This window comes from Lissotriton helveticus, chromosome 8 (assembly GCF_964261635.1).
Source record: "Lissotriton helveticus chromosome 8, aLisHel1.1, whole genome shotgun sequence".
Lineage (NCBI taxonomy): Eukaryota > Metazoa > Chordata > Amphibia > Caudata > Salamandridae > Lissotriton > Lissotriton helveticus.
Window position 1 is genome coordinate 695,736 of NC_136069.1, and position 26,192 is coordinate 721,927.

Here is a 26,192-nt window from a genome sequence, read left to right on the forward strand (position 1 = left end):
CGCAGGAGGAGAGCCAGGCGAAAGGCCGGCGCAGGGAGCCAGTGCAGACCGCTCCCTGCAGAGTGCACCCTCTTGGAGACCCGGAGAGTGCTCCCAGTGGCTGGGGGCGCCGCCAGGAGCAAGAAGATGCAAATGTGGGGCAGATCGGACCTCCAGGGGCTGAGATATGCCCCCCAGAAGGTGAGAGACCTTGACCTGTGGCCCCCTGACGGCAAAGCGCGTGAGGCTCCGGCGCTGGTCCAGGAAAGGCCCCCGGGGTGGGTCAGGTCCCGGGGACTGCCCTCCCACGTGGAGAGCCTGCGGGGTTCCCGGGTGGGACCGGGGCCCCGGACAAGGAAGGAGGAGCCCGACCAAAGCCCGGAGCGGCCAGGTGTGGGCTCCCTGCGTCGCATACCCTTACCCGGGGGTCCGGGTGGGACCAGGCCCCCCACCGAGGCCCCCAGAAAGCAGCAGGAGCTTGAAGCGCCCCATGATGCCTTGCAAGGCATGAGGAATGGATTGTTTTGGGCATTTTGGTGGCCCCCAGAGGAGAGGGGTCACCCTTGAGTGTGAAAAGGTGCTGAGGGAGCTGCTGGAGCAGCGTAGTCTCGCCCCCAGCACAAAGCTAAGTCCCATCCTAAGTTTCTTGAGGATTTAAAAAGAATAACCCTTCAACTCTCAGCGAAGATTGCATCACCTCCTAGGCTGGAACATTTGTTCTACAGCTGGGGGTTCATTGAGAAGTGCATCAAAGATTGAAGGGCTGAGTTGGAGATGTCTCGAGAAGGGCATCCCCTGGAGGTGAAATGGCGTAATTGCACTGAAATGCATTTATTAATGGTTATTTCTTTTAGAGGGACTGATGTTCAATGTGAAGTACTGGTGTAAGGTGATGTCACAAGCAAAGTGGATTTAAGTGGCTAGACACTCCTGCTAGGGTGTCTGACGGTATTTACAACTTAATCCTGTGATCATCTGTGATGCCTTTAGGGGCTGTAATTGCAATGCATTTTTAATGATATCCAAATGTGCTGAGTACTGTCATTCTAAAGTGTGCGTAAACATGTAGTCTTGCTGCTGCGCTTAGGTGAAGACCCCAGACTGTTAGCCCTTAAGATGTAGAGGTGTATACTTTAGGGTCAGTAGGAGATGCTCAGTCAGGGTCATGTGTCACCAAGGCAGGTGTATCCCTGTTTAATGCTTGTTGAGGTAATGGGAGGGGGACGCCACTGGGATGGTGCCCCTGCGCAGGGCCCTCGCTCCAGGATAGGTTCAACTAATTGCATTGGGGGCAAGATGATGTGCATACATGGGAGTGATGGTACTAGACCCCACCCCCCTGCGGGAGGGGTGGAGATGTTATGCAATGTCACAAAGTAATTCCAACAGCTTATGTATATTTGTAAATTGGTGTATAGTATTAAGTGGTGTGTGTGTTTAATAAATGTACTCTTACTTTTATAAAGCAAAGTACAGACTAGACAATCAATTATTGAGTGTTATTTTTGCGCACCTGCAAATGGCGATTACTAGCCCACACCACCTCCCTTGAGTAAGCCTCAGACTGCTCTGCAACGCTACCCTCTGAGAGTCAGGCGCTGCCCTAGGGTGTTTGGTTCCCAGTGAAGGACAAATGTGTCATGTTATTTGTGCAGGCCTCACAGATGCTGCCTTATTTTCCAACATATAATATATATATTTTTCTGCTGCCAGGTACAAAAAGTACAGCACTCATGGGAAACTGCTTACCCCGATGGTATTCAAGCACACAGAAGATGCGTTTCGGCAACTGCCTATATATAATTGAAGGATTCTGAATGCGCTTTTTAAGGTGGAGGAGGTGGCAGCAATTTGCTGCCTGGAACAGGCAAAAAAATATGTTTATGGTGAAGTGGAATGAGCAGGGTTGGGAAGCCTTGTGGTGTAGGGGAGAGGAAGAGCAACACACAAGGGAGAAGCAACTCGGAGCAAGTGGGAGTTTGTTGAGTGGAAGAAACACATGGGGGAGGCTGCAACAGAGAGGGGATTGGGGGTCAGAAACACAAGCAGAGGAGAGCTGGAAAACACATGGACTCTCATCTAGTGGTAAGCCAAAAAGAAAAAAGTAGTTTGCAGAAAGTAACCAGTGGAAGGATAGATGCCAGCCAATCAGAGAGATGATAAAGAGGATGTGCTGCAGGGAAGGTACAACCACAAGGTGGACAAGCTGGGGTAAGAAAAGCCATTGAACAATAAACAAGCAAATGAGTGACAGTAAAGCTAACCTATTTTAAGCGATGGGTGGGCTATAAGCTCCTGTAAGTGCTTTGTAATCCCACAACAGGTTTTTTACCATTAGACATCTTAACCTAAATAAGAAAAAAGAGCTGGAGCTGCCCCATTGTACAGCTTTGGGCAGTTGAAAGTGGTTGTTTATTATTGAGACTATAAACAAATGTGTTTACTCCTTAGCTACAGAGAACGAGTGTAACACCCAGAAACTTCTTCAACTCCCCAAGTGCAATGGAAGTCCACCGGTGTGCCCTAGAAAGAGGCCTGGTTGTGCCTACTTGCTCCCTAAGAAACTGTCGCATGCAAATTTGTTTGGTGCACAATTCCCTCGAGGTGGCCAGCACCCAAAAGAGATGGACGTAGTCAACAGGCAAAACAAATGTGCTGTATCGACTTTACATCTAGCGTCTGCAGTGAACAGGGAAATTTAGGGCTGCACTAAATTGGTGGAGCTACCAAAAGAGCACTCGTCTGTTCTTGACGCCGAACATGCCTGCTCCCTGGACTGGTCTATGCGGCTACTGTCTCTCTGTCACAGTTCATGCTTGCGAAGGAGACATCATGACTGCTGTGACCATATCCCTGAGAATCACTGAAACATGAGCCATCAGATGGAACTCCGCTGACTGAAAAATTGCTTCCAGATTCTGCTCCATTTCTTCTCCTTCAGAAGCTGTCTCAGTATCTGATCCTACCTCAGATCTGTCCTCCATAACTCTCCATCTCTGACGACTGGCTAAAACCTTCCATCTGAAACGCTTTGTCATTCGTAGAAGGCAGAAGTGTGGTTCTAAATCAGTGGGATGGTGTAATAAGATGCGTATGCCAAAGTGTAAAAGCATTGGTAACGCATCGGTTCCGCCTATGTGATGAATAAAAAGCAGTTTTTATCAATCATCGTCCGGGATGAAGGAAAGAGCTCTAAGTCAAGTACCCTGGGAGTGGAGAGGGTGTGGCACAGAGGCTGACTCTGCTGACTTGAGAACTGGGGACCCCTATTTGAGTCTCGGGTGAGCAGCATCCAGTCATTCTGGACATATCACTAAATCTCTCCCGTGATAAGTTGCTATATAAATCTGCTGCAAGACGAAAAAGCAAAAAGAGGCAACTGCTGTCTGGCAGGGATCTCATCTCGGAGGGCCAGCTTCAAGCCCTGTGGTGCCTGCCACCAACTGATGTCGGTGACTGACCCACACCTCGTTTGCCTATGGTGCCTCGAGTGCGACCACAGAGTGAAGACCTGCATCAACTTGATGAATCAAAGATCTTGCTGAAGCAATCGCTTAGGCTCCTGGAGACTCCATGTGGGACGCTGCGACAGTCTCGATCCCGGTCGAGAGAAAGGTCCCATATCAGTTGCAGCGCCTAAGATCTTCGTCTCACTCAAAGTCGACGGTTCACTCGGGTAAGTCCTACCACAAAAAGAAGAGCAAGAAGTCGAAAAAGTCTTTGACTTCACCTTGTCCATCGGCCAACGAGATGAGGGAGCGTTGGCATTTGAAGCCTGGCTCTGCGGTTGAGCCACCACCCGGGGTGGCTCTACGCCTCCCTGAGTTTCTGGGTGCCGGAGCTACCCCTGCTTAACTTCAGGAGTTTTTTTAGGCCATGCGCCTCTAGTTTGAGTGGCTCCGTTGGTTTGAGAGGAGTCCATAACGGATTTACGCCAGCGACTCCACTCTTTGCACCAGCCAGGCCCCTTGGGTCCATGGATGGATCCGTAACGGCACCAGTCATACCACCTCAACCCTTCCCCAGCACCGGTCCTGATGCAGGCGCTCCTGGCACTGCTGGCACCCTCTGCAGCCGCCTTCCCAATTCTGATCTCCGACACGGAGCTAGAGAGGTGTAGTCTGATGCCAACTGGAGCCATGCCTTCCAGGCCAGAGCTTGAGTCCTATTCCTATGTGCTAGGACTCGTGGAGGATTGGGAGGGGTCACTGGAACCTGAAGAATACCTCCCTTTCGACCCAAACGTACTGGTGTTAGGACTTGGCAGAAGCTAGTGGATTAGACACTTCTCCGGATACTGCGATTCTTTCCGACCATACTCTGGCTATGAAGGAGGGAGCATCCTTTGCAATGGTAATGAGAAGGCTGCAGATATCCTGGACCTTAGCCTGCCCTCTTTGACAGTGAAGACTAATGTCTTGACAGACGTGTTTTAGCCGGGAGTGACCCCACCACCCACAGAACTGCTTCTCCCATTTAATGAAGCTGGTTGGGACTTAGACCAAGCCCAGCATGGGGGCTCCTGTGAACAGGACAATTGGCCACTGCCCGCCTGCCCCAGGGGACGCCATTTTCCTCATGCAACACAAAACCCCAGAGAGCTTGGTGGTCCAAGCCTTTACCTCGCATGTAGGCTGGACACCTTACGGCAGAAGAAGTTTTCTTCCACCAGCCTGGCATTGCGGTCCGTGAACACCGCAGGTCTTTTGGGCCGGCCTTCCCATGCTCTATGGGATTTTGTTGTGCAGGTGCTGCCCATGGTCCAGGACAAGCCCTGGGCATACTCTCCCTGGCTGTTGCTGATGGGAGAGATGCAGCAAAGTTCACTATCAGATGTGGACTGGATACCACCGACCTGCTGGGCAGAGCAGTTTCTTCGATGGTGGCCCTACAGCGCCACGCTTGGCTCAGAGCAACTGGCTTTTCAGGGCATGTTCAAGCATTGCTTATGAACATACCCTTTGATGGCTCCCGTCTCTTCGGAGATGGGGCGTATTCAGCGCTGGACCCGTTTAAGGACAGCAGACCTATGGCCACGTCCTTGGGCCTTTCCATTGCTCCTCGCCATCCCCCCTTTCTCTCCTGTACCCCAAAAACCAAACCTAGCCCTGAACCCTTAAAATACCCCTGTACCACAAAACCCAAACCTACCCCTGAACCCTAAAAATACCCCTATACCCCAAAACCCAAACCTAGCCCTGAACCCTAAAAATACCCCTGTACCCCAAAACCCATACCTATCCCTAAACCCTAAAACTACCCCTGTACTCCATAACCCAAAACTATATCTGAACCCTTAAAATACCCAAACACCCCAAAACATATACCTCAGTACCCCAAAACATATACCCCTCTACCCATACTTATCTTATCCAAACATTTAAAAAAAAACATGCTTTTACCATTCATGCATTTACAACGAATTTCGTTGTAAATGTATGTATGGTAAAAGCATATAAAATGTAATGCCATGCGTTATAATGGCATTGCGGAGTCATGGTACTTTCGTAATGAAAGTATGCGGAGTGATGGTAAGCGGAAAGATAGTTGCGGAATAATGGGTGCTTACCCTCCCCCGGTAAGTACATTGGTGGCACGGCGGCCCACATCTCCAGCAACATACTCATATTTTTTCACCACCCATTTGAAAAATGCACAGGTCTCTCTCATTGATGGCCAGCACTGACATACACTTTTAGACACACCTCCCGCCACAAGTTCTAGAATTGCGAACTTTAGAGCTGGGGAGCTACGTTCGGCTGTCTCCCGTGCCTACCACAAATGAATGTGTTCTTCTGTAATGTAAATTGTGCTCATGCCATGTTGTCGAGTTTGCGCTATATAATAATGCAAGGAAAAATAAAGTAGGGAAACTCGAGTTCACACACTACTGAACGCGCACTCTTAAGTGCATCAGCAGTGAACTGGGAATCGGAGCGTTTCACAGGCCTGTCACAGATAAGAAATGCTATCAAAACGAAATCCTACAACACAATATACTACTGGCCGGCAGCAATTCATACCCGGACAACGTCGGGACGGGCTGCTAGTGTGTCATAAACGGAGACTAAAATACTTGATTGAGCTTGCTCTTTTGCACCTTGCACTTTATACAACGCCTTTGCACTGTATGTACTCTAGGTCTCGGTCACCTAGTTTAATATCAGGAATGCCATTAACGGGGACTTTCTGTATTTGACTGAAATGCTGTTTTGCACCTTGCACTCTATAAAATGTTTTTCTACTGTATTACACATTAGGTCTCGGTTTGCTGGTTGATATCAGGAATGTTATAAACAGGGACCTTCTGTATTTGATTGAGCGTGCTCTTTTGCACTTTGCACTTCATACAACGTTATTGTACCGTATTGTACTCTAGGTCCCGGTCTTCTGGTGGATATTTATAATGTTATAAACAGGGACTACTGTATTTGTTTGAGTTTACTCATTTGCACCTTGTATTTTACACAACCTTTCTGTATTGTATATATTTTAGGTCTCTGTCTCAGGGTTGATATCAGGAATGCTTTCTTAAACTTTGGCTTTTTTAAATTGTGTTAATGAAATGTATCGCTGTTTGACTTGTTCACTTTTATGGCATTAAGTTGTCGAATAAAGCATTCTTGACTGGCTGACTGACTGAATCCCTGCGTCGTGGAGTCTGCATATTAGGGTACGGTGAGAGACTGTGTCGAAAGCCGCTAAGAGGTCAAGGAGGATGAGGGTTGCTGTTTCTCCTTTGTCCAGTAGGGTGCGGATGACGTCTGTTGTGTCGAGGAGGGCAGTTTCCGTACTGTGTTTTTTTCTGAAGCCAGATTGTGAGGAGTCAAGGATGTTGTTCTCTTCCATGATTTTGACGAGTTGGCTGTTAATGGCTTTCTCGATGACTTTAGCTGGGAACTGGAGCAGGGAGATGGGTCTGTAGTTTTTGAGGTCAGTGGGGTCCGCCGAGGGTTTCTTCTTGGCATGTTTCCAGTCGTCGGGGAATGAGGAGGTTGCCAGGGAGCAGTTGATGGTGTGGCAGAGCATGGGTGCCATAGTGTCGGCGGCTCTGTTGAAAATGTGGTGGGGGCAGGGTTCTGTGGGGGCCCCGGAGTGGATTGACTTCATCGTCTTCAGTGTATCTTTGGTGGTGAGGGCTGTCCAGTTGTCAAACGCTGGCTTCAGGGTGTCGGGGTGGTTGGTGAGGGTTCAGTGTGTTGGTTGTCTTCGTCGAAGTTGTCGTAGATGCTCTTGATTTTGTGGTGGAAAAAGGTGCTTAGTTTGTCGCAGAGGTCTTGTGAGGGAGGGATGTTGTTGGACTCACTGGGGGGTTGGGCGAACTCCTTGATGATGATGAAGAGTTCTTTGCTGTTGTGCGCATGAGTGGAGATTCTGTCTTCAATCGCTTTTTTCCTCGTTTTTCTGATGAGTTGTGGTGGGCGTTGGTGGCGGCTCTGAAGTTGTTGTGGGCTTCTGTGGATTTGGTGTTCCTCCAGGCCTTTTCGAGGCATGGGCAAGTGCATCTGGACTCTCATAGTTTGGTGGTAAACCATCTAGCTTTCTTGGCGTGTGTGTTATGGGCTATGGTGTTGGCGCTGTCGGAGATCCATCTGTGCAGGGTTCAGGATGCGGTGTTGGGGTCGTCGTTTTCTGCGATGGTTGGGGTGGAGTTGCTGAGTGATGAGGTTAGCTGGTCGTCGATGATTCTGGTCCAGTTTCTTCATGGGAGCAGGTGATGGTGTCTGGGGGTGGTGGGTGTTCTGAAGGTGAAGTGGACGCATTGATGGTCAGTCCATGGCAGTTAGGTGGTGTGGCTGAAGGTGATGGAGTTTCCTGTTGTGAAGAGGGGGTCGAGGGTGTGTCCTGCTGAGTGCATGGGTTCGTTCACGATCTGGTGTAGTCCAATGTAGTGGAGGTTGTCCAGGAGGAATGGCATGCTGGGGTCCAGTTGGTTGTCGAGGAGGACGTTGAGATGTCTCAATAGGATGTAGTTGGTGGATGCGATGGCATGCGGGGAGATGATGTCCATGATGGAGTTGGCGAAATGTCGGCGGGGTCGGTAGGTGAGGGTTCCTCAGAGGGTAGTGGTAGGGCTGGCCAGTATCTTGAAGTGAAGGTGTTCCGTCAGGTCTGTGGGCTCGTTGGGGAATGTGCTCAGGCGGAGGGTGATTTGTGGACGATGGTGCTTCCTCCTCCCGGGCGGGTGGGGCGGTCCTTCCTGGAGATCTTGTATCCTTGGGGAATGGCGATGGCAATGTCCGGTCCCGAGGTGGTGTTGGTCCATGTTTCGGTGAAGAACGCTCAGTCCAGGGTGGTGCTCTTGAGGAGGTCCCAGATTTCGGTGGCGTGTTTGTGGAGGGATCTGACGTTGAGGAGGATGCATTGCAGGGTGTTCGGTTGTGTTCTTAAGGGCGGGTTGCGCTGTGTCCGTGGTCTTGGCAGCGCTGTAGGTGTGCCAGCAGCGATGATAGCTGAAGGGTCCGTGGGTGTCGGCTGATGATGCTAGCTTGCAGTGGTGTTGCATCCTGGATTGAGAACGTGGAGTGCCGCTCTGTCGTAGTATTGGCTGTGCGGAGATCTAGGGTTCCTGGCGCTGGTCGCGGTCAGGTCGCAGACGGGCTTGCCTTTGGCGCGGCGGCCGCCATTAAGTAGGGGTCGGGGGTGCTGGACAGCTGGGAGCTGGATTGGGCAGATCAAGCTGGTCGTGCTGGGGGAGGGGCCGCGGGGAAAAAACGGATGGAAAAAAGCAAAAGAGAGGAAAAAGTTAAAATAAGGCAGCAAAAGTGCAAGAAGAGTGGAGGGACGACACAGAACACACAGAAGGATAGTGAAGGAGGGAGATTGAAATGAGGTAAAAACGAGTGAAAAAGGAGAGAAAAAGTGGAGCGAGAGAATGGAGACTGAGGTCCACTGGACCACCAGGGATGAGGTGCAGGTAAAACCTGTGGGTGGAGGAGGGCCGCGAGCACCAACACTCAAGAGTGCAGGGGCTCGGGGGAAGGCCTCCCTTAATGGTGTAGCAGCGAGGGAGGGAGAGCAATTTCACTGACAATGAGTCCGTGGTCTTGCTCGCCTATCCCCGCAGCGGCTGCCATTAAGTAGGGGTCTGGGAGGGCTGGACAGCTGGGAGGCGGTAGCAGGATTGGGCTGGTCGCGCTGGTCTTGCTGGGGGTGGAGGGGCCGCTTGGTAAGCAGCTGCGGGGAAAAACAGGCGGAAAAGGCAAAAGGATATTGCTCCTAAGATTTTTTTTGCCCATTTGACAAGACTTTTAGCCTTGGAAAAAGTCCAACGGATGAAAAACGTGTCGGCTGCTTCTGTTTTTACATACCAAGGTATTGGATATTTTAAGGAATAAAACTGCCAATGAGAAAATAATAAGGCTATGGACCTTACAGCTTTGATTACTTCCGTTTACTTGTTCTGATTTGTTTCAACTATACAGACTTCTTGTGTGTGCTGCACTACTTATTCTTTGTCCAGTTCCCCCATCCGGACGGCTGGCTATTGAAGGCCGGCTCGTCCCAGGCTGTCGTCTCCCACCTCCAGATAACGGCGGTCCTCCTGCATTTGCTGGGGTTTACTATCAACATGCCAAAGTCGCACCTGACTACATCTCAGACGCTCCCTTTCATTGGAGCTGTTCTGGACATGGTACAGTTTCGGACCTATCCTCACGAACAGCAAGAATTTCATAGCACCTCAAAAGGTCAGATATCAGTGATTTGATTTATGCATTTAGGGTGTCAAGAAAGATGGTGTGTAGTAGTAGGTTCAATTGAAATTTGGTGCCAAGGTTTGCCATATGGGACGTTGTGTTTTTTTGGGGTTCAGGAAATTTGGGTACTGGTAGTAGTGAAGTGGCCTCGAAAGGTGGTAGGGAGAGAGGGCCTACATCTGTGTATGATATAGGGTGAAGTGAAGTGTTGGAGAGGTGAGAATAGTTTCAAAGTAGAGAGATGGTGGCATTGTCTGTCTTTGGTCAGGGATGGTTGTAGGTCACTAGTGGCAGAGGGTGTTTTGCTGTGGGACTGAGTTGGAGAATCGTGTTATTCTGTTACCAAACCATAGCCTGGGTGTTGGTGTCAGGCTGTGGGTTTTTCAGTCGAGGTGTGGACAAATAGAGATTGGTGTGGGAAGCTGCATGGGTGGAAAGTCGAGCTGAGGGTTCAATGGGGTCATGTGTTGAAATTATGAAATTATATAGCTGGCTCTCAGGTTCTCAGTTATTTACAGACCAAATGTGTTTATTTATTTATTTTATAAAGTTTTATATAGCGTGAACAAGATCCTGAAGGTTATCAGAGTGCTTTACAAAAGGGTGGAAGGAAGGTCAAAAACCCAATATCTACATCAAGTAAAAATACACAACATGAATAATCGCATGATTCACAGACAAGTGACACAAAGGAGAGTGACACAAAAAACAGGTATATAGCGGGCTACAAAACGGGGGCACACAATGTGGTAAAGATCAGCATCACATGATGGAACAGTGGTTATAGGATCAATGATTTCGAGCCAATGGACCTAACCCAGATTAGGGTAGGAATTTGGCTATTAGGAATGTTTTGGCTTCCAGTTTAAAAGCAGTCGTTGAGGAGTGCGTCAGAACGGCAATCTTTAACTGAATTTGAGCTTCGTAGGGTAACCATTTGAGAGATTTTAGGACTGGGGATATTTGCTCATTTGGTTTGGTACCTGCGACCAGTCTGGCTGCAGCGTTCAGTGATGCCCTTAATGGAGCCAGGGTGTATTTGTGAAGGCCACAGAGCATAGCACTGCCGTAGTCTAGTCTCGGCAAGACCAGTGCTTGAACCACCTGCTTAAAACCCTTTTGTGGCAGGAATGGTTAACTCAGTTTCTCAATTCTTCACAGACAGAATATTTAGATTGGAGTTTTTGTGCATCTTATGTTTGTGTGCATTATCACCACCATGCAGTGTGGATTTATTTTTGAATGTATATGTGCACACTTAAATGATGCCATTGCACAAATTTCCTATGACGCATAGAAGTGTGTTTGCCTGGTTCTTGTGGACTAGGCATTCGTTTCGGCACAGTTAATATCTTGTTCAAAATGGGTGTCTTCTTCTGCATGTAAACTGTTTATTTACTTCTGCAGCACACAGTCAAGCAGAGTCATGTTTATTTCCATTGACCTGGTTCCTGCTGTTCTTGATGAAATCCTTCCAGCGTGGCCACACACATGTTTCTTTTCTCATGGACCTTCCGGTAGCTCACTGTACCCTATTCAATCATAATAGTTTGCTGCTGTTTATGCTGTTTGACCTGCAATCTCTGGGTGACAATAACATTAAAAAGGCAGAGTTAATATTCATGTAGATACAGGATTCTCCAATGTTGGCCCTGGAAGGCCAGATTCAAACCAGATTTTTAGCATACCCACATGAAGACAAATGTAGTTATCTTAAAAATCTGGCATGGATCCAGCCCTCCAGGATCAACATTGGAGAACCCTCACATACAAGGGTAACGCATAGGTGCAAAGGCAATATGACGTTTCATAAACGTGTACTGATTTGCTAAGACTGTCTTTTGCTCATACTATGATAAATCTGCATAATTAATGATTTGCTACCTTAGAAAATTGTATACCCCCTCATTTTGATTTTGAGGGTGAGCCAGAAGACTTTTCGGTGCTTCGAAGGATGCTCCCTGTTATGCTATTGAGTTTGCTTCTCACTTGGAACTTAGAAATGTCTGTGATTTGCACATTATTCCATAATGCCCTATTCTGAGAGCTTTTCTGGTAATGACTTCGGGCTTTTTGCATTAATGATTTCTGTGTCTTACCTTTAAAATTTTTATAATAAAACTTGGAATTTTATTCCTGATCTAGAACTCAGTCATTGAGAGGGCACTTAGTTAATTCACTGTATCTTTATATGCTGTGGGATGCCTGATTTCTGGGACACATTGCCTCATGAAATTGAGGTTTAACACTGTCCCGATTCCTCAACCCTTGGGCGAGATATTGAGGTAATAGTTTGGGGCTTTCAAATTTAAGGGTTCCCTCTGCCCACAGTTACCCAACAAATGTTAGCATCAGTGGCTCAAAAATGAACGTATCCTTTGTCTTGGTAATATTGTAAAACAAACAATACAATTGCTGTTTTGGTCATTTCATTCACATTACAGAATCTGAAAATATCTGCCTAGAAGATAAGAAGGCGACATACAAGAAACACATTATAAAAGTATTCCGTTTGATGAAAGATGAACAACGCCGGTATAGTGAGTATGGGACATTGAAAGAAAAGTACCAGACACTCATTTTAAGCAACTATTGCCTCATGGAGAAAAAATGCTATGAAACTATTTCTTCTGGATTAATAAGTTTAGCTGACGTAAAACAATTATCCAAATGTTCTTCAAACATCAGATCTTTGTTTGACCCTGAAGAGAACGGCCGCGAACCCAGAACCGTAGTTCTCCTTGGCGCGGCAGGGGTTGGAAAGACAATGACCGCCCAAAAGATCATGCTAGACTGGGCATCAGGAGAACTCTTCCAGGACAGGTTTGAATATGTGTTTTATATTTCATGCGACAATCATAACCAGCTCAACCGAGAGCTGACTGTAAAAGCCCTCATTGAATGTAATAAACCTGAAAATGTATCTGAATGTGAAAATGAACCGCTCATATCAAGGACAGAGATGGAGGCAGAGCCCAGCAAAGTGCTCTTCATCATCGATGGCTTCGACGAAACATCCCCGGAGGATGACACACTGATCAGTTTAATAGGAAAAGAGTATCTCCCAGAGTCCTATAATATAATAACAACACAACCAGCTGCTTTGGAGACTTTGAAGCAGTTCCTTCCATCTTGTGAGGAGGATGTGCGCTTTGCGGAGATCCTGGGGTTTTCTGAGGATGACAGGAAGGAATATTTTATTAATTATTTTGGTAACACAACAGAAGGTGAACTAGTTTATAAAAATATAGAAGAGAATGATCTTCTCTTTACTATGTGTTTTGTGCCAGTTGTATGCGGCGTTGTTTGCCAGCCCATCAAACAAAAGATCGAGAAGGAAGAAGAATGTGTTGCTGTTTTAAGGACAACTGCTTCAGTTTACTTGCTTTTCCTCTCCAGTTTATTAGAACAAACAAGCAGGGACACAGCACAGAGCATATTTAATCTGTACCTGAAAAGGTTGTGTGCTTTAGCCAATGAAGGACTCTATGAGGGTAAAACACAGTTTGAGGACAGTGACATCACTAGACATGGTCTAGATATACCCCCCATTCAGTCTCTCTTCCTAAACAATGAGATTTTTCGGAAAGTCGATGGGGCTGACAACCTGTACTGCTTCCTGCACTTGAGCTTTCGGGATTTTTTTGCTGCTTTGTTTTATGTCCTCAAAGACCATGAAACAACCACAGAGAGCCCTGAGCGAGACGTGATCAATTTATTGGAAGATTATAGGAACCGGAAACATGATCATCAGTTGATGCTGACAGTGCGCTTTCTCTTCGGCCTCCTCAGAAGAGAAACAATCGATCTGATGGAGAAAGATTTCCAATGGTCAGTGTCATTAGACTTGAAGCCTGCCGTAGAGAAGTGGATTAAAGAAGTAATACTTTTAGAAAGTGTTCGGATAGGTGATTACGAGTTAGATCTGTTCAACTGTTTGTATGAGACACAAGATGAAGATTTTGTGAGAAGTGCAACTGAGCATGTGAAACAGATCATCTATTGTGAACCATTGCTGGCGAGACTGGATGCCACTGACACCAGAGCACTTGTATTCAGTTTACAACATTCAGTTGGAGTTGTACAAATTGACTTGTCTGTTAAAATTGAACGTGAAGGTCTCCGATTGCTGATGCCAGGTCTGATGAAATGTTCCATTCTGAGGTAAGTCTCCAAATTGTTTATGTTTCCTATGTAAACACACTGGTTTCCTGCAACACTGTTCCTGTTTACATTTCACTTAAACTCTTTCATTCCTTAAGATTAGGCTTTTCCAAGGAGTTTTGTTTCTGTAGTTTTTTAGGTCTTGCCTGCACAGCGGAGGTGTCGTGCTTGCTAGGGTATTGTTTACAATAAGGGACTTGGAGCCGTCCGCTACTTACCATTCGGTGGCATCATTGTCACTTTTCTATGCTGTTCTTTAATTGGCCAGTGTGCGTCGGGCATCATTTTCTTTGTGTGGAGCAACAACCAATCACAGATCGATTCAGTTTAACTAGTGTCCCTCCGCTGAGCTCACTGTGATTCAGGTACTATTTCTTTCACTGCCACCACCTGGCTCCATCTGCTTTACCCCCCAACCTGTATGATATATGTTGCTTCCTCATCCACCAGCACCTCCTGGTCTAAAACACATTTACTTTTTTAACGCAAACTATATTGGGTTTTAATGGTTAGAGACAATTTCACTTGATAGTTCAGGCAAAACGTGACATTGTGCATATGCATTTCAGAAATATGAAATAACAATCTGCAGTGTGAATATTGTGCTTAAAGTATAACTGATTATTGCAATTCTGTCTCATTGAGATAAACCAAAGAGTAAACATGATGAATATTTGTCCCTTTGAAACTAACCAATCCCACCCATCCCTCAACTAGACATCTTCACCCGATGGTTGATCTATGTGTTTAGGCAACGTCTGTTGGAAAGATTCTAAAACACATTTATTTGTAAAAAAAAAAACCAACACTTCTCACAGAAGTGATGTATGTAATAACAAGCTCCTGCATCCGATCAAAGACAACAGATGTTTACATAGATCATAGGTTGAGATAATTGTTAACTTACAGTATTGTATTATAATTGCACTTACATATCACTTACTTGCCCTGAGGAGGCTTTAAAGTGCTGTTGTCCAATTCAGTAGCAATTCTGGCCACTCTGTGCCACTGCACTACTCCACGGTTCTCTATGCCACTAGCTTTTAGCCATGGTAGCTGCTATACAACATGGCTAAAAGAAACTGGCATACCCTATAGCACTCACAAAGGTGAGACCTATTGGCTTTGCCAATTCTGGTTTCCTGCAACATTTTACTCATGTATGGTGTATACTGTGAAAAGCACTCCTCTATCTGCGTGAGTCGAGGTGGGTGTTTATAATGGGCCACAATTGAAAGCTGGGGAGTTCAGGCCGAAGGCAACGTGAATTTTTCACAGTTCTCGTCAATGGGTGATGAAGAGGTTCAGAATATCTGCACATCCTATCCTTGTCCACCCTGAAGAACGCACAGAGCAATTGTCAGGTGTGCCAGTTGTGATTCTATGCACAAGTGTGTGAAGGAGGCACATAGCTATTGAAATATTGACTGGGCAAGAGTTAAAGGTAATACAGTCCTTACAGGTGTGTTGGGGATGTTTGTGAGTGTGGGGGCTGGTGAAGTGAGGGAGATGCAAGGAAGTACATGCATGAAAGAGTGAAAAGAGGGTGCTGAAAAGGACGGAGATGAGGTGTGTGATATACAGATGGAGGGTTTCAGAAAGCAATGAGGAGAAAAGGGGTGTCCGTGTTTAACTGACAGACTGCAAACGAAAGTGCTGTGAAGAGTAGAAACAAAGAGATTCTTAAGACCACTTCCCCTTCCACAGACGTTTGTAATTTTTAATTCACAGTCTTCTGAAAATGTTGAAGTGATGACTTTAAGTATGTATGTTCCCTGAACAAAACCAAAGGATAAAGTGACATTACTGCAATACGCAGGGCAGTGTAGAGTCGCAGACTCTGTGCAAGGAGGCCCTATGCCAATGCAAGTGTCTGGAACTTCAGGGCATTTTCCTATTCGTACACACCTGGGGAAATCTCTGAATGCCAGCGCAGACTACCTCAGCCGTTGGCGCATTGCAGACCACGCATGGAATCTACACCCGGAGGTGGTGCAAAGTCTCTTCCGTGATCGCGAGAACCATGGCTCGATCTGTTTGCCACTGCAGAGAATGCTCATTGTCAACACTTTTGCATGTTTGAGTTTCCAATGCTGCTCTCGCTTGGAGACGCAAACTACGTTGAGTAGAATTCAGGACTCTTGTAGGCCTTTATTAATGAATAACAGGGGGTAGTAGTATTCAGATTTTTGCACTTCTTAAGGAACAGTTGTATACTGTGGGTGTAGTGTAAGAAGCAATAGTAATATTGTAGAAACAATGGTGCTATTGGATTGAGAGGACCCTACTACCCACGGTGCAGTTTACAAATGAGGTCCTAGGCCCAAAATGTATAGCTGTAAGTCCTATAACTAAATGTTAGATTTTTTTAAAAGACAGCCAAATGTATAATGCCCATAGTAAGCACCTATCTGGCCGGGTCTTCCTCGTGTCTCTGGAAGACCTTTTTTAATAATCTAACATTTAGTTATAGGACTTACAAGTGAAACGTGGAATCATTGGTCTCTTACCACACTTGATTACAACAATGCCGAAGGCTTGCACAATACTCGTTATTCTGACATTCCATGACGTTTGTTGAAACACTTCTTGTGGGATATTCATCCACAGTGGGTCTGTAGCAGAGTTCTCTTGGTGCACTTTCGGAAGAATTGGTCAATACATATATCGACCGTTGAAAAGCTATATTTGGTATTGTAGGTTGTTCCCCTATCCTTTTTGCTACAGACCATGCGAGAGACTTTCGGGACCAGGTTACATATACCTTTGTACTGCTCTCGTACCCTTCAAAGCCTTGAAAAAGTCACGTAATGACGAAACACTGTCAGCTGTTTACGATGAAAGAATCTGTATATAAGTGGATTGTTCAGAAGAATGCAAGATTATATATTGTGCTAATAATTTGTATCTCTACTTAAACAAAATCCTGACTGTTTGGACCTTACACTGTTGTGATAGGGGAGAAGATGTGGCCTTACGGGCTAGAGTGGTCGACATCGAAGCTGGGGAACCGGGTTCGAGTCTTGGCAAGGACGCTCAGCATCCTGTGATTCTGAGCGAATCACTTATTCTCCTTGTGCCCAAAAAAATGAATGTGTCCTTGTGTAACACAGCTGGTGCTCATGTAAAGAGCTCTGATACCTTCGGGTCAAGTTCACATTATATAAACCAACTCTTAAACTCCGATACTATATAAGTGCTTGGGTTTCTGATTTCATTCGTCCCATACACCTTTCCTCCAATACTATATGATACCTAGAGTCCTTACAAAGATCAGGGCAAACCGAGTTAAGTCATCCGAGTGGCTCTAGATTGAGAATGGAGAGTATGGCACCCCGACCTCCTGGGCTTGAGCATCTTTCCCACAATCAGGCTGCCTGTTGCAGCAGCAGGGCTGGGTCTTGCGTCCCAACCTGCACACGTTTCATCTTCATGCTTGGAGATTGAGAAATAAGTTGAGCGTTTTTAATTTTCTTCCATCTCTTCAACTAGTGTCTTCACTGAATTGCCACTCTTGTTCTGAAGCGCTACGAGGCCTCCGGGTAGTCTGGCGCTATATAAATATTCTTTCAATTCAATTCAATTCCAAATGTTGATGTTATCCTGGCAGTCAGGCATCCCTCGACAAAATCTGTGTATGTCTGCCTTTGGGACAAGTTTGCGGCTTGAAGTTCAGACCAGCACATTGACACACTTCATGCAAAACTGTCTGAGGTGTTAGTTATTGTGTTATCATTAACCCAGCAAGACCTTCCTTTGGGCACTGTTTAGAGATATTTGTTGGGTATTTTGTTGTTTCTGCGGTAGCTCGGTTAGCCTTCCCAATTTAAGTCGCCTGTTGTGACTCTTTCTTGAAAGGCTTGCAGCACGTTTTCACCTTCTCCATTCATTATGCCCCAGTGGTGCTTAAATTTGGTTTTCGTTATAAAGAGAAGTGTCAGCAAGGGAATTTATTTTAACAGAATCAATCACAGATTATAGACATGTAAGTTAATCAATTCTTATAGTCTATCCAACCCTAATGGTATCTGTTTACTGTTTACTGTTATTTGAGTCTCACTTTTCAAGACAAAGAAACAAATCAAGCAAATAAAAGAAATTGCTACACGGGGAATTGCATGAGTTCAATCAAGGTGAAAAAGATCGACCAAATTGTCCAGATCTTTTTCACCTTGATTGAATTCATGCAACGTCATCCCTTATGTTGTAACAAAGGATTTTTTGATGATAATTTCTGTTGGACTGGAATCTAGTTCAGATGGATTAATGGAGTGATTGATTTAATTCCTGTTCGTTTGAAATTTTCTGCATATTCAATTTTAATTATTTAACTGTACCCTTCAAAAAAATACATAAAAATAATAAATTTTTTCACAAAATCAATTCCCCGTGTAGTAATTTCTTTTATTTGCTTGATTTGTTTCTTTGTCTTGAAAAGTGAGACTCAAATAACAGTAAACAGATACCATTTGGGTTGGATAGACTATAAGAATTGATTAACTTACATGTCTATAATCTGTGATTGATTCTGTTAAAATAAATTCCCTTGCTGGCACTTCTCTTTATAATGAATTATCAGCCCGAGCCCGCAAGGGTTTATTGGGTAACCCACTGTCTTTCAGTAAATTTGGTTTTGACCTATCTCATGTGCTGTCCATTTGAACCCATGCATACTTGTCCTCTACAATTTTTAACTCTGAAAACTGTCTTTTTGGTGGCCATTATATCGGTCTGGAGGGTAAACAAGCTCTTTTCTACCTAAGGTGGTGACTCTATTTCACGTTTTTTTTTTTTTTGCAGAGTTTTATATAGCGCGAACTAGACCCGAACCAAATCAGGTATCAGAGCGCTTTACTTATTTTTCCAGTTGCGTTACATGAGGACACTCTTTCATTTTAGGCACGGGGAGATTAAGTGATTTGCCCAGAATCACAGGAGATTTTGGCGTCGTTACCGAGACTCGAACCCAGATCCCCAGGTCCGAGGTCGAGCGCCCTAGCCGTTAGGCCAACTCCTCTCTGGTCAAACAATCACCCTTCCGATGTTCTTTGCTCCCCTTCACCCCTCTAAGTTAGAGACCCAGAGAGCTAGGGACAACACACCCAGGTAGGGGAGGGCCCCAAGATTGGCGCTGGTGAGACCAGCTATGTCCAACCTGTGTGCCAACCCTAGAAGTCTCGTAGTATCAGGTAACGATTAAGACTCAGGTTGCCCCTGAAATGACAGAAGGAGGAGTGGAAGGAGGGGGCTTGCCACTTCAGGTGGTAGCATCCAACTGAGAAACAAGAGAGGCTTAAAGAACCCCAGAGCTACTTGGTGACGCTTTGGTAACCCCAGGGTAGGAAGTGAGTCCCATAACTGCCCCTAAGGGAGCACTTCCACCTGCCAGCGAAGAGCTCAAGGTGTGGTCCTTCGAGGTATAAAAATAATCAATGCATTAAATCTAATTTAATGGTTAAATCAAATGTAATTTCACTAGTGGGTGTGAAGTGCCACTTTAGTAAGCTAATACCTTGTTGCCCAAGGTTTTCCTGCACTCCTATATGGTTGCACACAGAGGCTGTCTTACAACATAGTCTGCTGGTCTCCTGGGAAGAGGTGTGAAGACCTCTAGGAAGGGACAGATAGGGACTGCTGTGGGAGGAAATGTTCTCTCTTATCAGGAGGAAAGCCAAATGTGATAATGGCCCAAAATGTGAGCCTCAAAGGGGAAGCTGCCTTTGAAAGGCAAATGGCATATACACACAAGAGGGGCTGCTTCTTTTCTTTCACCAGACTGGATGTATAACAAGAAAAATGGTCCCTTCCAAGACTGATTAATTAATAACACATAGAATTACAATGAAATCTACGTATGTGGTCTCCAAATGGAGAAAGTCATTTATTCAGTGAAACAATGATGCAAAACGAGAAACAAGCAAAAACTGCAGAAATCAAGAGATTCCCAGGTCTCAAGCATTGCAAATTTAAGTGACTGAGAGGGAGATGCATACTATGTAAGTCAAAATACATAAGAATATGTTTTTCATTTTAGACAATATACACATAACAATCAAAGTCAAGGCACTAAGTTCTACGACGTTTTGATCACAATTAGAGTCGAGGGATCATCATCAGGACACAAGATTTATGCCTGAGAAATATGCCTGTTGAGAAAGAAAAAATAAACATATATCGGGGTTGGGGGGATGGGGAGCAAGGTCAAAGGAGAGAACAGGAAGAGCAGGGGAAATAAGGAGGAAGAATAAAGTCCATATAAGGGCTGGTCAAAGTCTGACATGTAGCGGTTCCACAAGGTGAAAGTCACCCAAAATAAATAATGTGCCTCTGGCTCTAGGCTATCAAGGAGGTGAACACACATCGTAGTGCGAGCATGCGTGCCAACGGGTACATGAATACCAGTAGGGATTGCTCAATTGCGGAACGGGGAAAACACGACCTGTGATGCTATATAGATATATTTCACATGTAGGGCGCATATGAAGTGAGAGTGTTGAATCCAATACTAGCCATGTATGGGCTAATCCACAAGGTAAAAGTGAAGGTGACTAAAACGTATAAGCATGCCTCAAATCTGTGTCATAGTACAGATATAGATGCCGACCAGAAAAGTGATCATGCACTGTGAAGCGATGAATTTTGGGACCACTTACCTATTAAAACAATCCGTTATGCTGAGTAGAAATATCAAATATAAGAAGTATATCCAAGAACGATGTCCGGAATGGGCAATTCAACGATCTGTGCTGAAAATCAAAGGTTAAAAAACACTTATAGATGGGTCGGGAATCCGTGGCTGACTAAAATCTCAAGAACTTACCCACGTGCAGGTCCATAAGTATACGGCTGGCAGGCGATGTGGTCATCGAAGTGCGGGATTCCCGTGATTACACAACCAAGGTGGACCAAGGTACAATGACCGGTCCATTCCGAAGGAGTCTGAGTAATTACTCCGAGGGGACTCTAAGGAGACGTGATCTGGTGTTGTATGTTATTGCATCCGGAAGTCAAGAGCTGTCTATTGCGCATGCATGCCTGATTAATGTGTTGCTAAGATTCCAGTAATTGTGGGCACCATATTGCAGAGGCCTCAATTAGGGTACTGAAGGCCGACAAAGCCATAGCCAGAGGCATCAATTAGCGTCCATAGGCTCTCCTAATATGTGGAAGTCAGTCAGTATTGTGAAAAAAGGATAGAGGGTTGACAGAAAGGAAGATTTGAGAGATATAAAGCATTTGTTAATATCAGGGAGGGAACTTAAAATCAGGTTGAAGTTCTTTTTCCAGACAGTTTTTGAGAAGGAGGAATGTCTAGATTGATCCACAACAATTCTAGGTGTACAGCGATTTGGTCAATGTAGACCCTATAACATTAGCAGTACACATAAGTAGGTAACAATTTGTAAAGGGTAAGGACACATGCGCAATTAATGTTTAGATTGGAGACTGTTTACATATTACAGGGAATCAGTAGCACAAGATATAAGTAACGCCACTAACCTTTCTCTTGTGACCAGCAGAGACGATGGTAGCTGATAATCCCCCCCAATTCCCCTGAACGCAACCCCCAACAGAGAAAGGGAAGCCTGCTGCGTGAAGTCGTGCCCAAGGGAAAAAGGGAAAGGGATAAAATAACAAACTTGCTGCAAGCGCTCTTGTCCCTTCAGAGTCTGGTCTAGGAGACTGTACGGCACCCGTCTGGATATGACACTGCAGGACAGGAGGAAAACACAACAGGTATGAGAAGCTCACTCTAATGTCAGACAGGTTCTAACAAATATCCTCTGTACCCACTCACCAGAAGTTCTGCAGCTACGGTACTAGAAAGTTCACTACTAGAATGAAAACGGGATCAGGAAAAATGAACTTCTCGAATAAAATGTGGTGAAAACCAAAATATGACTGTTGGAATTCACAGCAACTTAAATAGTTCCACGAACACACCGCCCAGAGCTACAAATCCGCAAACTCTACGTGTGTAAATCCAAAGTGTATACTCCTGCAATACTATGCTCTGGCTTTGCGGAGTAAGTGTCAAGAAAAAACAAGATTCAGCTACAATACGTATCAACACACTGCACGTCTGTGCTGGAATGAAAATGTCATATACATTTTTTTTTAAAAGGCAGACAACCTGGGATTAATAGAACAACCTCCGGTATTGCTTCGCAGTAATTGAATCTGCCCCCGGAATCAGGAATCGGGAGGTTAGGGACTGACAGCAGTACTAACAAACAAAGAACAGCCAAATGTCGCGGCGCGGAGGAAACGCACTCCGACGCGTCTTCAGGGTATGTAAATAAATGAAAACCTGAGTCGCGGCAATGAAGAAAGCGCTCCGGCGTTTCTTTCGTGAGTACCGCGGCTCAGACAAGCTGGAAACAAGAAGGGTACATGAAGGAAGCGCACCGGCGTTCCCTCCGAAATACCTGTACCACCGACGAACTTCTCCAGGGAAATTCAGAAATCTGTTAAGTCTAACAGGTAAACTGGTCCTTGGGAAAGTCAGGTACGACGCGGAAATGCTTCATGCTGGAATCTGGCTGGGAGCACCATCCACCATCTCAATCTCTTCAACAACGATTGTCCAGCACCTTCCTCATGAGGAGGAGGTGCTTAAATACGGACTGCCTTTCGCTTTCCTTTGACTTGCCCCTCTGCCTGCTGGGAACTGTAGTTCATAGGGCCTTTTTTTAACCTAAGCCTGGGAGCTGGCTTGTAAATGTGGCGGTGATTAGCCTGTCTGACTGTCCTCTGGTAGGTGATCGCTACAGAATCCATAAGGAATTAGAGCAAGGAAGTTCAATCATCCAATAGCCCAGTGTATAGGCTATTTGTCTGCAGGATCCATTTTAGTTCCTCTTTGTTCAGGATAGTGCCAATGTCTTCACCATGTGGTTTTGGTTTGATGACACTGATCACTTGCCATCTAATGTCATTTTCTGTATGTCCCTTAGAGGTAAAGTGCTCAACCAGTGTTGCCACAGACATGTCAATAACGCTAAAACCGCAAAATACCACCCATAGCTATGAGCGTTTCAGAAATGTTAGGCAGGGGTTGCCTATCAACCCATATGTTTTAGTTCAGGTCACTCAAGTCCACACACAGACAACTTTTCCCTTCATCCTTGGGTGCTACCACAATGGGTACCAACACTCAGTAGGCTCTATGATGCCTTGTCCTAACAACTTCTTGAGTTCCTCTTGTAGAGGTGCCTTAATTAAATCAGGCACGTTCCTAACTTTATGTACAACTGGCACAGCATTTTTCTTCAAAATGATTCGGTGAGAAAAGTTCTTAAGCTTCCCTAACTTGTCAGAAAAATCTCCAGGATATTTCTCCATTATTGGTGCTTCATAGGTATCGATATTATGCACAACTGCGGTCATGACTGGTTCCGTGGCATTAGGATTCAAAATGATGTTTAGATACTTTTGGTGACATCAGCCTAGCAAATTAGAACCTTGCTTTGTCATGTACATACAACCATATATCTTCTTCCTATTAATGCCTTACACCATCCATTTTAATCCTAAAATGTCTATGGTTTTCCCACCATATCCAACAGCCTTTATATCGGATTTATTCCACGAGAATTCCCTAATCCCTTCACCTTTCTTAATATGTTTCTTTAGATGGCAGAGTGTACAGGCTTCCAGAATCGACCAACATCTTGACATTACGCTCGTCCAAGCCTATAGTGCAGTGGGGTTTCTCTAATTTGTCAGTGCTTTCCCTGACAATAACACCATTGAGCACAAGAGAGTTGCCTTCTTATTTCCCTGAAACTCCACACCTCTCCACATTTAAAATTAACTCATGAATACTCTCATATGTAGTCTCTTTCTTGTACTTGGCTAATCTGGGTTTTAGCTCTACATACCTTGGCAAAGTTTCCTTTCCTACCACACGCTCAAAACGTCACATTTCTGGCCATGTACTTAGTACTTGATGTGATGTGACCAGGAGCACCACAACGATAACATTTAACCACTCTCGTGCCCAACCTTGGGGCAGTAGGAACAGTATGCAAGTTGTCATTAGGGTTGTTCAACGGCTGTGATTTTACATTAGGTTTTACTATTTTAATTTCATCAATCGATGTACGTACCACCGCTACCTTGGAAGCTTGTTCCTTTAGCAACGCGCATCTATCACACTGGTCCATCTCCTTGATCCACAAATATGTAGGCTCCACACCCCTAACAATCTGAACCGCTTCTTCTAGTGTAGGATCTTTAATTAATTAGCATCTTTTCTTTTACTCTTTTGTTGTTGGTGCACCTCACAATCTGATCTCGTATAAGGAAATCGCCCAACCCTCCAAATTGGAACGTCAGAGATCAACCTCTTAATGGAGCAACATAGGTTGCGATATCTTCATCTACTTTTTCCACCCAGGAGAAAAATGTGTGTCTTTCTAATACAATATTTACCCTTGTGGTAAAACGTGCATCTAACATCTGCATTATCATGGGGCATGGCCAGGCTGCCGACCAAGATGGCCCCGCAGCGCTGAAGCTCCGCCAGAGGATCCCAGCAATCGCATCCTATCTGATGTAAACGCACACTAAAACTTGCGGAAGGATGGATGCCCAAGCAACTGAAGAAGCGGTGATCCTGGGGTGCCATCTACAGCTATTAAAATCAAAGAAATTGGACTGCTATGGGTCCGGCGAACGTTCGAGGGAAGAGCTGGCTGCCGTAGTGCGGTGAGGTCTAGGAGAGGGCTGCGCCGATTGCTTGCTCTCGATTTGGGGCTCCGGTGCTGCCACACCGGTTGAGCGATTGAGATCCGCTCCCGCAACGTGCGAGGTGAGTGCTCTTGGTATGTGACCCTCTTCCCCCCCTCTAATCACCCATCAGATTCACACCGGTGTGTGCGCAACCAGCCCAAATTGCTCCCGGAGGCCCTGCCGTGGGAGAGCCTGGGAGACAGCCGCCTGGCTGATCGGCCTGGGCTGAAGAGGGGGGGGACCAGTGCCTGAGGCTGCACCGCCCGCCCAATAGTGCGAAGTCACCCACCATACTGGACACGGAGGCCACAATGCAGCGCTCACAGCAACGGGGCATAATAGACACCCCTGGGCATTACATAGCGCTGAACACTGCAAGAAACTACAAAAGAGGTTCGTAGGTGGGGCGCTGAGGGCCTATAAATTGCGCATACAGCTGGGTTCAGATGAGGACGGTGTAATAAGCAGTGCTTAACTCATTCCAGTGAACGGGATTGAGCTACATTGCCGGTCAGTGCATAACAGATCCTTGGATATTCCCACACATATTGGGCTCAAGCCCTGCGCAGCAGTCCCCGGCCCCTCAAATCAGAGTGTGGCTGTAGATAGATCTTGCAATCCACCGGGCATATGCTGGCAGATATGGGGCGGAAAGACCCCAAACAACAGCTATTGCAGTTTGGGAAAGCCACAGAGGAAGTGTCAGAAATGGGCAACTGCATGACTGAGAGTGGCCAATATGTGGCCCTTGCAGGTGATCTTTCCACATGCCCGAATTCCCTTTTGCAGGAATTGAGGACCAGTTTAAGGGTGCTGTATGACCGGTTTGACACCCTGGAAAAGTGCCTGGGCAATCTGGGCGCCAAAATAGAAGTGCATGATAAGCGACTGGATTCAGTGGAAGGTAGTGTAGGAGAGTAGGGTCTGCTTTCCTATGGTCACCCCATTTTTTGCTTTTTGCTTTACTGGTTTTCGACTTAATGTGGCTGTGGGCCTGCTAATCAGACCCACAGCCCTGCTGTTCTCTCTCTAAATTTCACACCATGTACTCTACGTACATCACCAATTGGGATTTGGGTCACTCTTATGAGTCCCTGTACAGTGTACTCTAGGTACCCAGGGCATAGGTGCACCCAAGGCCTACCAGGGGCTGCAGCATATCCTTTGCCACCCCTGGCTGTCCATCCAAACTGACACAACTGGCTGATCACTCAGCTGGGGCAAGGTCGTGTAACCCCCCCTTTGCTTAGATATAGTATACCTATGTCTAAACTTATATCTGGACACATATACACCTATAAGTCACTCCTATGGCAGGCCTTAACAATCCTGAGGCAGAATGCTTGGTTGTATGCGAGATGGTGCTCAAGCATGAGCTGAGCCTGTCTGCAGCTTTCGGAACCATGTCCTTATAGCTGTTCCAGGATATTGCCATACCATATACTCTTAAGTGCATTATGTACCTCGCGGTCAGATGCTAACTTTGGTTTGGCTTTATCGAAACATGTTGTGTAAGGTGTCATACACTTTGGAATACTACCCCCTCGCCAATTCTGGCGACGGGGGTAGCATTCCACCCTTCTAGAGGGAGAAGACATGCTACTTCCATTAATC

The 26,192-nt window shown here is 45.8% G+C and overlaps 1 protein-coding gene across 8 annotated transcripts in view; it reads left to right on the forward strand.

Annotated features, from left to right (window-relative positions):
- The window catches only part of LOC144772195 (NACHT, LRR and PYD domains-containing protein 1a allele 3-like), an 884,004-nt gene that overhangs the window by 107,006 nt on the left and 750,806 nt on the right, over positions 1 to 26,192 (forward strand). For all 8 annotated transcript variants that reach the window (XM_078656332.1, XM_078656333.1, XM_078656327.1 and 5 more), the window contains one exon: positions 12,122 to 13,841. In XM_078656332.1, the coding sequence (XP_078512458.1) occupies positions 12,122 to 13,841 (1,720 nt within the window). The remainder of the gene's footprint in view (positions 1 to 12,121; positions 13,842 to 26,192) is intronic.